The sequence below is a fragment of the Stomoxys calcitrans genome, chromosome 5 (assembly GCF_963082655.1).
Source record: "Stomoxys calcitrans chromosome 5, idStoCalc2.1, whole genome shotgun sequence".
In the NCBI taxonomy this organism is placed as follows: Eukaryota; Metazoa; Arthropoda; class Insecta; order Diptera; family Muscidae; genus Stomoxys; species Stomoxys calcitrans.
The window spans coordinates 45,994,747-46,008,592 of NC_081556.1; the positions used below are offsets into that span (position 1 = coordinate 45,994,747).

General features: G+C 42.7%; 1 protein-coding gene across 1 annotated transcript in view; it reads left to right on the top strand.

The window, feature by feature from the left end:
• The first annotated feature begins 3,649 nt into the window (after positions 1–3,649).
• The window catches only part of LOC106084059 (uncharacterized), a 64,529-nt gene continuing 54,332 nt past the window's right edge, over positions 3,650–13,846 (top strand). The window contains exons 1-5 of the mRNA XM_059369756.1: positions 3,650–4,426; positions 10,856–10,913; positions 11,696–11,821; positions 11,872–11,937; positions 13,022–13,840. Of these exons, the coding sequence (XP_059225739.1) occupies positions 3,665–4,426; positions 10,856–10,913; positions 11,696–11,821; positions 11,872–11,937; positions 13,022–13,840 (1,831 nt within the window). The 5' untranslated portion in view covers positions 3,650–3,664. The remainder of the gene's footprint in view (positions 4,427–10,855; positions 10,914–11,695; positions 11,822–11,871; positions 11,938–13,021; positions 13,841–13,846) is intronic.

The following is a 13,846-nucleotide window of genomic DNA, read 5'->3' on the forward strand; positions in this document are numbered from 1 at the left end:
ATGTAAAGGCAAAACCACGGAAACAGCCCTTCACGACCTAATTGGCTACATAGGGGGTTCTCTCGAAGTCAAGGAATGGTAGCATTTCTTGACATTGAAGGTGCTTTCAATTATGTAAAACCAACATCAATCATGAAGGAATTGGAGTTTCTACACATCAACTCTACCGTAAGAAAGTTTATTAATAACATACTTACTAAAAGATGCATTACGGCAGGCTTGGGATCTGTGGATCTAAAAGGATGGGTCAGCAGAGGAACACCTCAAGCAGGTGTACTGTCTCCTCTACTTTGGAATATAGCCATTAACAATATATTATTGTCTCTGGAAGAAAAAGGTCGCGTATGCTTATGGCGTAGCAATTGCGGTTAGGGGAAAGTTTTCGAGAATTCTAAGAGATGTATTTCAGGAAGATCTACGTGCAACTGCAAAGTGGGCTACCGAAAGTAGCCAGGGTATAAATCCGTGCAAGACAGAAGTAGTTCTTTCCAGCAGGAGATACAAGTTGCCTTCAGTGGAACCTGTCTCCTTGGGTTGAGAGAATGTTCCATTTACAGAAAGTGCAAAATACCTGCGTGTTTTGCTGGACAGGAAACTGAACTTCAAATCCAACATTTAGGAAAGGTCAAGAAAGGCCACTTTTGCCCTATACACCTGCAAGGGAGCCATTGGCAAAAGTTGGGGATTTAGACCGCGTGTCATGCATTGGGTATATACTGCAGTTGTCAGACCTATTATGCTATATGGTGTTGTGGTCTGGTGGTCGGCGCTTCAAAAATCTACCTACTGCTCAATACTTAACCGGATCCAAAGGATGGCTTGTTTGTGCATCACAGCCGCACTGAGAACGACACCATCTGATGCATAGAATTTAATGCTACATCTTATGCCTCTGGACATCGTGGCTACCCAAATTGCAGCGACCACTGCCGAGAGGTTAAGGGAGCTTTCTCATTGGTCATGTGGCGGCCACGGACACTGTGTTATACTTGATACAATTTCCGATGTTCCAGGCAGTGTGAATTACACCCTAGCTGAGCCGCTTCTTAATAAAAATTACTGTACCACTATTCCTGATAGAACCGATTGGAACTACGATATCCCTGGTTACCGAAGTTGCATAGACTTCTATACGGATGGTTCCAGACTAAACGCCCAGGTGGGCTTTGGATATACTCTAAAGATCTAGAACTGGTCATGTCGAAAAGGTTACCCGATCACTGCAGTGTGTATCAAGCAGAGATCCTTGTATTTAAGGAAGTGGTGGAATAGCTAAGATATAATGTCATTACGAAGATTGACATGAATATCCTCAGACAGCCAGGCAGCCATTAAATCCCTGGAGAACGTATTTCTGAACACAAAAACCGCGCTCGACTGTCGCAGACCTCTCAACGAGATGGCTGAACAGTTCAAAATTTCCCTGTTCTAGGCGCCGGGCCACAGAAATATCCCAGGGAATTCGAAAGCAGACGATGTTGCGAGACTAGGAACTACCTTACACACTCCAATGAAACTGCAATCTGTGGGTATGCCTCTAGCGATATGTAAGCTAAGTTTTTAGGACCAGGCCCGAAGGGCAACGAATGATAGATGGTCTCAAAGAAGGAGCTGTGAGCATTCCAAAACTATGTGGCCTCATCTAGACTTGAAGAGGTCTACTGATTTGCTGTCTTTGGCTAGAACAGACGTCTTAATCATTGTTTCCGTCATGACAGGTCACTGTCTAATCGGAAAACAGCTGACAGGCTGAAGGTTGCCAGCAACGACTTTTGCAGAAGCTGAAGGGACATCGAGGAAGATGAGACTATAGAACACCTGTGTGTGTATTCCCCACTAGCAGTTAGAAGGAGTTCCACTTTAGGTTCTCATTTCTTTGAGAACCTGTCTGATTTAGCGAATGTGAACATTCGCAAGTTTTTGGGCTTTTTAAAGCGATCTGGATGGTTCAACGATAGGAACTAGAAGGCATCTTCCTTCTTCTGTTCCTGTGGTATCACAATGGGCGAACACGTCTAAGTGAGTCTGATGACAGACTGCCACTTAAACCTAACCTAACCTAGTATTGATGTAGCTCGTTGGAGATTGCAAATGGGCCATATCGGTTAAGATTTAGATATAGCCCCCGTATAAACCGATCTCCCGATTTGACTTCTTGAGCCCTTACAAGTCGCAGTGTTTGTCCCATTTGGCTGAAATGTTGCATGTGGTGTTCTGTTATGACTTCCAACAACTGTGCCATTTACGGTCAAAATCAGTCTATAGCGCTCCCTTGTAAGCCGGTCTCTCGATCATTCTTGTTCGGTTCCTAGAAGCTTTAATTTTTGCTGGTTTGACAGAAGTTTGTGTGCAGATAAAAATTATGCCCTTCAACTAAATTTATTTTATATAAATTTTTGGCAGTATCCATGGTGGTGGTTTCCCAAGATTCGGCCCGGCCGAACTAAGCACTCTTTTACTTGTTCTGGATGCATTGGTAGTTCTGGCAATGCTTCTGGGTAATTTTCACTGCAAAATCGAGAGTGATACAAAAACAAATATTGCCCATGAACATTCCACCAAGGAGAAGGGCAAACTTCTCATATAGTAATGAGTGCTGTCCGTTTCAAGTTTAAGCTTATTGATAAGCGGCCTCCTTTTTTATAGCCGAACCCGAACGGCGTGCCGCAGTGCGACACCTCTTTGAAGAGAAGTTTTACATGCCATAGTATCTAACAAATTTTGCCAGTATTAGGAAGGGAAAACCACCGCTGACATTTTTTTTTCTGATGGTCCCACCAGGATTCGAATCCAGGCGTTTAACATAGGCGGCCATGCTAACCTATGCGCTACGGTGGCCTCCTTTACGTATCCATTGAGCCAAAAATTAGATTCGTCGCTGAACACGTCGCGTTTTTCATTTCATGGACGATTCATTTTTTAATGAGAGACCAAACTGAAGATGTTTAACAGTGCAACAAAATACGAAACGTGTGTGAGCTGTTTAAACCAGTGTTGCCAAAGGACAAAAAAAATCAACCTTTGTATTCTTGCTGCTCTTGACGAAAGCACGCTAATATCAATCGATATTCAGGCAAAAACCAAAATTTTGCCAGCCCTACCACATTTCGCCATGGTCAGTCAATAAGTGCAATTTGGGGGATGTTATGGGGGTGGGGCGGCACACCAGAAAATTGGTCCCAGTTTTTTGCTCTACACCCAAAAATCCCAAAACCGGACATATTTGACGATTACCCCATCCTGCTGTAATCGTCAAATATGTCCGGTTTTGGGATGTTTTGCTCCCGCCAGAGCGCCATCTGTGAAATTTCAAGAAAATCGTTTCAGCCGTTCTATACAGAACACACACACAAACAAACAAATTAATTTTTATATATAAGATTAAGGGGACGTCATACTACCAGATTATCTTTATCAGTTGTTAAAATTAAATCATTTCAAATGCTTCACAATACTCAGAGAAAGCTTAAGGACTTAAGGCTTTCAATCAATCAGCTATTGAACATTAAATGTCAAAAATATCAAATTTGATAACGTTTATCTGATGGTCAGCTAAATAACATAAATGGCATGAAGTTTATCAGTTCTTTTGTTTGTACTTTTTTTTGTATAAAAACTTGGGAAATTTGGCAAAACTTTCAGTAGTTGTTTTAACTCTATCAACATGTTGAAGTTCGTGATTTTATTGTCTGCAGTGGCTTGTGCCTTGGGAGCTGCCATTCCCGATGGTATGTTGCCTCAATTGGATGGTCGTATTGTCGGTGGTGCCGCCACCACAATCAACTCCTTCCCCTGGCAAATCTCTTTGCAACGTAGTGGCTCCCACTCCTGCGGTGGTTCCATCTACAACAGCAAGATCATCGTCACTGCCGCTCATTGCCTGCAATCCGTCTCTGCTTCATCCTTGAAGGTGCGTGCTGGTTCCACCTACTGGAACTCCGGCGGTGTCCTGATTTCCGTTGCTGCTTTCAAGAATCACGAAGGATACAATCCCAGCACCATGGTCAACGATATTGCCGTCATCCGTTTGTCCTCTGCCTTGACCATGAGCTCTACCATTAAGGCTATTGGCTTGGCCAGTACCAATCCCGCTAACGGTGCCGCCGCTTCAGTCTCTGGCTGGGGTACCACCTCTGTTGGTGGCTCCATCCCCTCTCAATTGAGATATGTCGATGTCAAGATTGTCAGCCGCACCAACTGTGCTTCCTCCACCTATGGCTATGGCTCTCAAATCAAGGCTTCCATGATCTGCGCCTACACCGTTGGCAAGGATGCTTGCCAAGGTGATTCCGGTGGCCCATTGGTTTCTGGTGGTCAATTGGTCGGTGTTGTCTCCTGGGGCATTGGCTGCGCTTACACCAACTATCCCGGTGTCTATGCTTCGGTTGCTGACCTTCGTTCCTGGGTCGTCAATGCTGCTGGTTCCGTTTAGATACGTTTCCCAGAAAGTTTTCAAAAATTATATCGATTATTGAAATCGAAAAAATATATATTTTGCCCTAACAGGCAAAGAACTTGAAAATGAAAACATATTTTCTTTGATTTATTGAACTCAGTTGTGTAGTCTGCAGTGTTGTGAGAATTAGAGTTTGGAATTCTCTAAAGAAATATATTGTGTATAGTTCGTAGTAAGTAGAGGCATCCTTGGGCATTTCCTCCACCAGCATGCATTCAATATTGCAGGAACACCTTGCCGTAAAAGAAGGTTTGTTCTCGTTGGATTTCGCACAATTTGACAATCGCTCAAAAAAATGCTTAGTGCGAAGAGATGTTGAAACAAGTGAGAACGGGTTAAAGTCGGGCGAAGCCGACTTTTTGATACCTAACACCACATTGGATATGCAGGCTAAGTTGTCGAATTTAAAATTTGCTTAAATTTGATATCAAGAATTTCGATCAAAATCCGTGCGTATTGTAGGAGCCATAGAATAAATCGTTGTGCAAATTCTTGAGAAGATCGATAGACAAATGCGTTAGCATAGGCAAAGGTCTTAAAAGTGAAAACCGGGAGATGCATATAGATGGGAGCTATATCTAAAACTGAACAAATTGCTATGAAATTCATCAGTCATCAGAAGAACTACAAGAGACCCTTAGTTTAAAATTTTATGAAGATTGGTTAACAAATTACTTAATTATTGAGAACAATTCAAAATTAGACCAATATATATGGGAGCTATATCTAAATCTGAACCGATTTTTATTAAATTCAATAGCAATACCGGGAGTCATTTGTGTGGCACTTTTCGTGAATCGGTTAACAAATGACTAAATTGTTGCAATACTAGTCCAAATCGGGCGAACATATGTATGGGAGCTATATCTAAATCTGAACCGATTTCTATGAATTTCACCAATAATGTCGAGACTTCTAAGAGAATCCCTCCTGCAAAATTTCTTGAGAATCAGTTTACAAATGACAATATAATTGCAATACTAGTCCAAATCGGACGAACATATATATGGGAGCTATATCCAAATCTGAACCGATTTTTTCAATAGGCTTCGTCTCTAGACCCAAGAAAATGCTTTTGCTAAATTTGAAGACGATCGGATGAAAATTGCGACCTGTACTTTGCACACAAATTACATGAACAGACGGACATAGCTAAATCAAATCAGAAAGTGATTCTGAGTCGTTCGGTATACTTATCAATGGGTCTATACTCTTCCTTCTGGGTGTTATAAACAAATTCACTATGTTATAATACCCTGTACCTCAGTAGTGCTGTAGGGTATAAAATAAGATCGTAGTGCTTCGAAGTACTTATAAGATCGACACAGGTGGCAAATCGTGGATCTATGCGTATAAGCCCGAAACAAAACAAAAATTTACCCTGTGGGACTTTAAAGTCGAGCCAAATTTAACGAAAGTTCTTCGTGGTAGAAGCACTTCGAAGCTAATGGGCGTCTGTTTCTTCGGCCAACTGGTCATGTGGCGACTGTTCCGCTTGAGCAATAGGAAGGTGAATTGTGAGTGATGCATCACATTTTGCGTGCGTGAAGTCTTGGAAGAAAATCAAAAAACAAACAAGAGAAGACGAATCATTGCTCAGCAATGCAAGCTCTGACGCGTCGGCACAAAGCAGCGCCTTCTTGACCGACCAAAAACGTCGAATTGATGGGAGGTCATTCGCTGTAAAGCCATGACTTGGCACCCAAACACTTCATTTTATTCTTTAGAACATGCTGTTGAAGCGTTCAATAACCATATTTTGGAGGTGTCTTAATCGGGGTGCTTCGACAATTGGTTTAAGCCCATGCAGAAGTGTATAAATCATTCTGGAGGATTTTTGATGATAAAAATTTGAACTTTTATTATTAGGCCAGAAATTTATATAGCCACCTTCGGACTAATACTGCAAATGCAAATATTGCCCATGAACATTCTACTAAGGAACTGGTGCTAATTTCTCACATATTAATGAGTGCAGTCCGATTCAAGTTTAAGCTCAATGATAAGGGGCTTCCTTTTTATAGCCGAGTCCGAACGGCGTGCCGCAGTGCGACACCACTTCGGAGATATGTTTTTACATGGCATAGTACCCTACAAATGCTGCCAGTATTAGGAGAGGAAAACCACCGCTGAAAATTTTTTCTGATGGTCTCGCCTGGATTCGAACCCATGCATTTGTCGTCATGCTAACCTCTGCGCTACAGGCTTATACTAGTAAATATATATTTTGGATTAACTTGTCGATATACCTAGTGCCAGTGCTTCAGAGCATAGCCCAAAGCCAGCTTGAAGCCATCTGGACGGCTATGTGGGTTTTGAGGTGTACATACACCGATCGCAGTTGTGTGTGTCTTGCAAGACTAGCAGCTCTCTTACACATTCGAGATAAGGTCTGAAGAGCATCGGACAACAGATTCTCACGTTTTGTGGGCTGCAAGTAGGTCTATATGCGGAACAATGCTACCAAGGTTCCGTTCAGGCTGAGGAAGCTCGGTATGCTGAAGAGGTACGGCCAGAGTTTTATTCTGGTTACTGTACATATCATTCGGGTAGACTGGGGAAGACCTTCGCCAAATACCTGGCATCAAGACCGATTTAAGAGAAGATATTAGATGAGACCCATGCCTTCATTGATGCCAAGCCTCTCATATCAGTATGTTACTGCATACACTCGTTCGAACAGGTTTTTATTCAGAGCTCTGTACAATGACGACAGCTTCAAAGAAAATACTTGTAAGTGACTTACCACCTTAGCACCGAATTCCAAACATAGATTTTGTCTTTCGAGGTTACTTTTTTAAGTATTTAGAGCGCACAACAAGCCGTTTACTGTCTTAGGTGTATGCCCATAGTGGTATGGGGCGGATTAATATCCGCATCCTCTTTTTCAACCTACCCTAACTTATCACCTTCGAAACTTAGGTTTTGTGTGGTGGCACTCAAGGCCTTGGAGTCGTAAGATTGTGTTTCGAGATGACAAAATGTCTAGAATCAACAAATTAACTTCGGTCTCATGACACATGACATCATGTGTTATCGGGCAAATATTTCATGAAGGGCCTGTCCACGCTTATCGAACTAGGCGGGTCCTGATTGCGTGCCACTTGTCGACTTGCTGAACACAGTAGAGTGGTTGGCCATTTCGTTGTTGGTGCTAAGAAGGGAACCTGACCTTTCTATCTAGAATAGACGCTTTTTCTCCTACTTCTTATGTTGTCTCTAGATGTTATGGGAATTTATGAGGTTTTTATTTATCTTCTTATCTACTCTTATTTTTTTAGCTAGAGTATCACATTAGGCTAAACAGGTCTCCGACCCATCTTTATAGTAGGGTTCCCATTCAACCTAGGTTAGGTTATGTTATGTTTAGGTGGCAGTCTGCCATTAGACTCACTTAAACGATGTTGTCTTACAGTTCTACCATTGAACCATTCAGATCCCTTTAAAAAACCACACATCCGCTAAATCAGACAAGTCCTCAAAGACATGAGAACCTAAAATGGAACTCCTTCTGACTGTCAAAGCGTGACATACACACACACACACAAAAGGCATTCTATTGTCTTCTCTTCTTCGACTTCCTCACAGCTTTTGCAGAAGTCGTTGCAACCTTCAGTCTGCCAGCATGTTTTTCGATCAGACAGTGACCTGTCATGACGGACACAATGACTGTGACGTTCGTTCTAGCTACGGAAAGCAAAGCGGTAGACCTCTTCAAGTCTAGATTAGGCTTCATAATTTTGGAATGCCCATAACCCCCCTTTGTGACCATCTATCATTCGTTGCGCTTCGAAACTGATCTAGAAGACTTAGCTTAAATGACGCTAGAGGCATACCCACAGATTCCAGTCTCCTTGGAATGTGTAAGGTAGTTCCTAGTCTCGCAAGCTCGTCCGCTCAACAATTTCCTAGGATATCTCTGTGTGTCCAGCACCCAGAACAAGTGAATTTTGAACTTTTCAGCCATCTCGTTGAGAAATCTGCGACAGTCGAGGGCGGTTTTTGAATTCAGAGAGACATTCTCCAGGGATTTAATCGCTGTCTGGCTGTGTGAGAAGGTATTTATGCAAATCTTCGTTAAGACATTGCATCTAAGCCATTCCACCACTTCTTTAATTGTAAGGATCTCCGTTTGATACACAGTGCAGTGGTCGATATGACCAGTTCTAGATCTTCAGAGTACACCCAAAGCCCACCTAGTCGTCTAGTTTGGAACCATCCGTATAGAAGTCTATGTAACTGTTGTTTTTGTTGTTGTAGCCACAATTTCATGTGGAGGTGGCGATCCTCGTCAAGCTCCTGTAAGTGAGCATGCTCGTTCCGGTCCAAACGACCGATCGCCGCGGGAACAGGGTGGCCATTGGTTATTTAAATGCCCCAATAACTCGCCTTGTCATATCGAGCATCATACGCACTCAGTATTTGTGGAAGAGGCGGTGCTGGCCGGCCTCTCACTGAGACTCTCCGTTCGATACCGCTGATTGTCCGCGACTGCCGTTTCAGCTATTCCGTGTGACGCGCCCGGTGGCAACCTATGGAAGCGCCCGGTAGCTCGCAGCTAGATTCTCATGACAGCAATAAACACCACACAAATTGGAGCTCAATGTTCCAGTGGTGCTCACAGCTATTCCCGTGCCGGGAGGGGATATCGTAGTTCCAACCGGTTCTATCAGGAATAGTGGTACAGTACTTTTTATCAAATAGTGGCTCAGGTAGGGTGATAAAAACACACTGCCTGCAACATAGGATATTGTATCAAGGATAACACAGTGTCCGTAGCCGCCACATGATCAAGGAGAAAGCTCCCTTAGCCTCACGGCAGTGTTCTCAGCAATTTGTCCAGCCACGATGTCGAGAGGTGTCGTCTACAGTGCGGTTGTGATGAACGAACAAGCCATACTGCACAGTGTGTGGATTTTTGAAGCGCCATCCACCAGACCATAGCAGAATATATCAGTGTAGGTCTGACAACTGCAGTATATACCCAGTGCATGATAGCGGTTTAAACCCTCAACTTTTGCCAATGGCTTTCTTCCAGGTGTATAGAGCAAGATTTGCCTTTCTTGCCCTTTCCAAAATGTTGGATTTGAAGTTCAATTTCCTGTCTAGCAAAAACCCAAGTATTTTGCGCTTTCAGTAAATGAAATATTCTCTCTTCCCAAGGAAACAGGTGCCACTGCAGGTAACTTGTATCTCCTGCTGAAAAGAACTACTTCTGTCTTGCACGGATTTACGCCTAGACCACTTTTGGTAGCTCATTTCGCTGTCGTACTTAGTTTATCTCTAAGAGTGTTTCCTGAAGTATATCTCTAAGAGGGCTGGGAACTTTCCTCTAACCTCTTTATCTCTAAGAGTGCTTCCTGAAGTATATCTCTAAGAGGGCTGGGAACTTTCCTCTAACCGCTATAGCCACGTCATGATCATAGGCGATGACTTTTATGCCTTTTTCTTCCAGAGACGATAATATACTTAGTTCATGGCTACATTGCAAAGTAGAGGAGACAGTACAGCTCCTTGAGGTGATCCTCTGCTGACTCATCTTTTTAGATCCACAGATCTTAAGTCCCCTGTAATGTATCGTTTAGTTAGTAAGTTATTTATTAACTTTTTTACGGCAGAGTTGCTGCCTATAAATTCCAGCTCCTACATGGTTGGCGTCGGTGTGACATTATTGTAAGCACCTTCGATATCATTGTATATTTCTTGACAGCGAGAGAATCCATTGCATAGTAGGGGAGACAGTACAGCTCCTTGAGGTGATCCTCTGCTGACCCATCTTTTTAGATCCACAGATCTCAAGTCCCCTGTAATGTATCGTTTAGTTAGTAAGTTATTGTAAGCACCTTCGATATCATTGTATATTTGTCACTGTATATTGGTCACTCCATCGGAGTTTTTGTTTTCCTCTTTTACGTTTTCTTTTATGGTAGTTTTCAAAAGACTTCTTCCTCTCCGTTCTGTATGACCTAGCCAACGCAGCTGTTGTATTTTGATGCATTTAACTATGCTAGCGTCGTTATACATCTCGTGCTATATTTTCCATGAAAGTAGACTGGTACATATAATTTACGAAGGATTTTTCTCTCAAACACTCCAAGTACTGCCTCATCTGCTTTCGCAAGTGTCCATGCTTCGGAGCCATACAACAGCACGGGTAGTATCAGTGTCTTGTAAAGCGTAATTTTTGTCTGACAAGAGGTGGCTTTGATCCTCAGCTGTTTGCTCAATCTAAAATTGTCTGTTTTAGACGGTATTATCCTACGTCTTATTTCAAAACTGATGTCATTTGTTTCGGTGACAGTGGTGCCATGGAAAAAGTTGTAGTTCCCAACTTTCTCCATTTTCCTTATTTGATCGGATTTACATGACTTCGTTGATTCCCTTTCGATACTTTCAAAGGCTGCGATTGCTTCTTCCGGTGAACGATCTTTAATATCGAAGTCGTCGGTAGAGGCAAGTAGAATATGATCTTTTGTCAGTAGTATGCCATGCTTATTCACATCTGCTTCTCGGTTCGCGGTTCGTTCCTCCTCCTTTTAACTGAGAAACGTATATCAGCAAGCGTCATCCTGCAAAGTCGTATCGGTTTTGCAGGGATATCAAACTCAGGATTCGTTGACTTTAGACTGTAATCTTTCACAAAGTGCCTTCGATAGTATCTTGCATGCGATGGGGTGGAGACTTATTCTTCTTTAGTTGGCACTTGTCTTGTCACCTTTTTTGCGTACGGGACATAGTATGCTGAGGTTCCTATCATCGGGTATGACAGACTAATAGATTCTTCGAGGCAAATTGCGCATAGAAGCTGATGCATACGCCTTTTCAGCGTGTCGCCTCTTGTCTTAAACAGTTCAGCCGGCAACCCATGGGCTCCTGCTGCCTTATGGGTTTTCACATGGTTATTGCTACATGGACCTCGTTCTGACTAAAATTTTTTTGTAACATTAAACATGGAAATACAAATTTTACATGCAATCGAATGTAGGACAAATAAAAATTTTTAAATGATTTGTTTTTGGACAGTCAAAATGTGTTAAATAAATGTGTCTAATGTGGGTTTATGTATTTTGATCGGGTGACAGTCTTGTAGTTGTGTGAATCCTTCGATGTTGGGAACTGGTGCTGCTAACTAACAATTTACCTCAATCCATTATCGGAAGTTTTTTCGTGTAGGCTAAATTTTCCGATTGTTGGACCAAAGATATTTTCCTTCCCAATTTTCGCATTAAAATCTCCCAGAACACTTACCACTCGGTATTGTTATGGAGCCCTTCCCGAGCCATCACACTTCCAGTTTGGCAGTAATGTCTGCCCTGTACTTCTCCAAAAAATTCGTCAGTGCGTTCACTGCTTTGCGTTTGTCGGGTGATGGGCTACTAACCCGACGCTCCAACCTTCTTTTTATCGCTCTATAGGTAAACTCGTGGCTCATTTCAGCTCACTACCTTTAAGAGTAGCAACGCAGGTGACACCGCGGGGAGGTTTGTGTCCACATTTGAAGGAAGGCCAAAATAAGCCTGGATTTTTCCAAGTCAAAACCAATCAGAACCGTGGCTTGGTTTCCAACCTTAAGATAAATTACCTAGCCAGACAATAATGAGACTTATTAATTTCAAGGCTGGCTTCTACTGAATCTTTAGTGCTTAGAGACGGAAGAAGATAAAAATTTAGACTTAACACGAATACAGGCTCTGTGTCTCTCATTCCCCGAACCCTTGAGTAGTTTAAATCCAGGAATTATTAGTCCACGTACCATTCCTCCGCACACCCATGGTTCCTGGATAAGAACCACGTCAAATCCTCCTACCATAATAATTAGAACCTTCGAAGCGGGGTTACAATGATGGAGATCGATGGTTATCCCCTTGCTAATGCCGGCTACATTTGTGAGGTATCCTGCCATGTTAAAACTTCTTTACCAAGAGGTGTCGCTATGTTGCACGCGTTCGGACTTGGCTAAAAAAATTGAGCTTAAACTTTAATCGGACTGCACTCGTCGATATGAAAGAAGTATCCCCTGTTACTTAATGGAACACTCATGGGAAAGTTAGTTAGACAATTGGATAACATGTTTCTTGATTAAAATCTTTTATGGATGGACGAACACACCGACGAACGGCCAGATAGATGGCCATACCTTTATTAAATAACGATGTCAGTCGGTTATTCTAAAACTAAATCTAAACATCTCCCCATTTTAGCAGTGTAAACAAAGTACGAATCCATAATACCGATTGAAGTGTTCTAGGTCCTAAAAAATATATGCTTGTGAATTTAAATAAATAAATTGAATAATTTAAAAAAAGAGTTTTTCTTAAGGAGACGTCATGTCATCTGATTAGTCCAATCTTTATAAGTTCTTAAAATTAAATGAATTAAATCAATGCTAATGCTTCACTGGCCCCATTGCGCAGATAAGGTTTAAAGACTTAAGGCATACAATCACATAAACTATTGAACATAAGACGTCAAAACCATTAAATCAGATATTTTTTATCTGGTGATCAGTTCAAATGACATCGGCATAGAGTTTTTAGTTTATCGGTTTTTGTTTTTTGCTTCAAGTTTTTGCTATAAAAACGGGGGAAACTTGGCAAAACTTCAGTAGTTGGTTTAACTCTATCAACATGTTGAAGTTCGTGATTTTATTGTCTGCTGTGGCTTGCGCCTTGGGAGCTGCCGTTCCCGAGGGTATGCTGCCTCAATTGGATGGTCGTATTGTCGGTGGTGCTGCCACCACAATCAACTCCTTCCCCTGGCAAATCTCTTTGCAACGTAGTGGCTCCCACTCCTGCGGTGGTTCCATCTACAACAGCAAGATCATTGTCACTGCCGCTCATTGCTTGCAATCCGTCTCTGCCTCTTCCTTGAAGGTGCGTGCTGGTTCCACCTACTGGAACTCTGGCGGTGTCCTGATTTCCGTTGCCGCTTTCAAGAATCACGAAGGTTACAATCCCAGCACCATGGTCAACGATATTGCCGTCATCCGTTTGTCCTCCGCCTTGACCATGAGCTCTACCATCAAGACTATCGGTTTGGCCAGTTCCAATCCCGCTAACGGTGCTGCCGCTCAAGTTTCTGGCTGGGGTACCACCTCTGTTGGTGGCTCCATCCCCACTCAATTGAGATATGTCGATGTTAAGATTGTCAGCCGCACCAACTGTGCTTCCTCCACCTATGGCTATGGTTCTCAAATCAAGGCTTCCATGATCTGCGCCTACACCGTTGGTAAGGATGCTTGCCAAGGTGATTCCGGTGGCCCATTGGTATCTGGTGGTCAATTGGTCGGTGTTGTCTCCTGGGGCTATGGCTGTGCCTACACCAACTATCCTGGTGTCTATGCTTCGGTTGCTGATCTCCGTTCCTGGGTTGTCAATGCTGCTGGTTCCG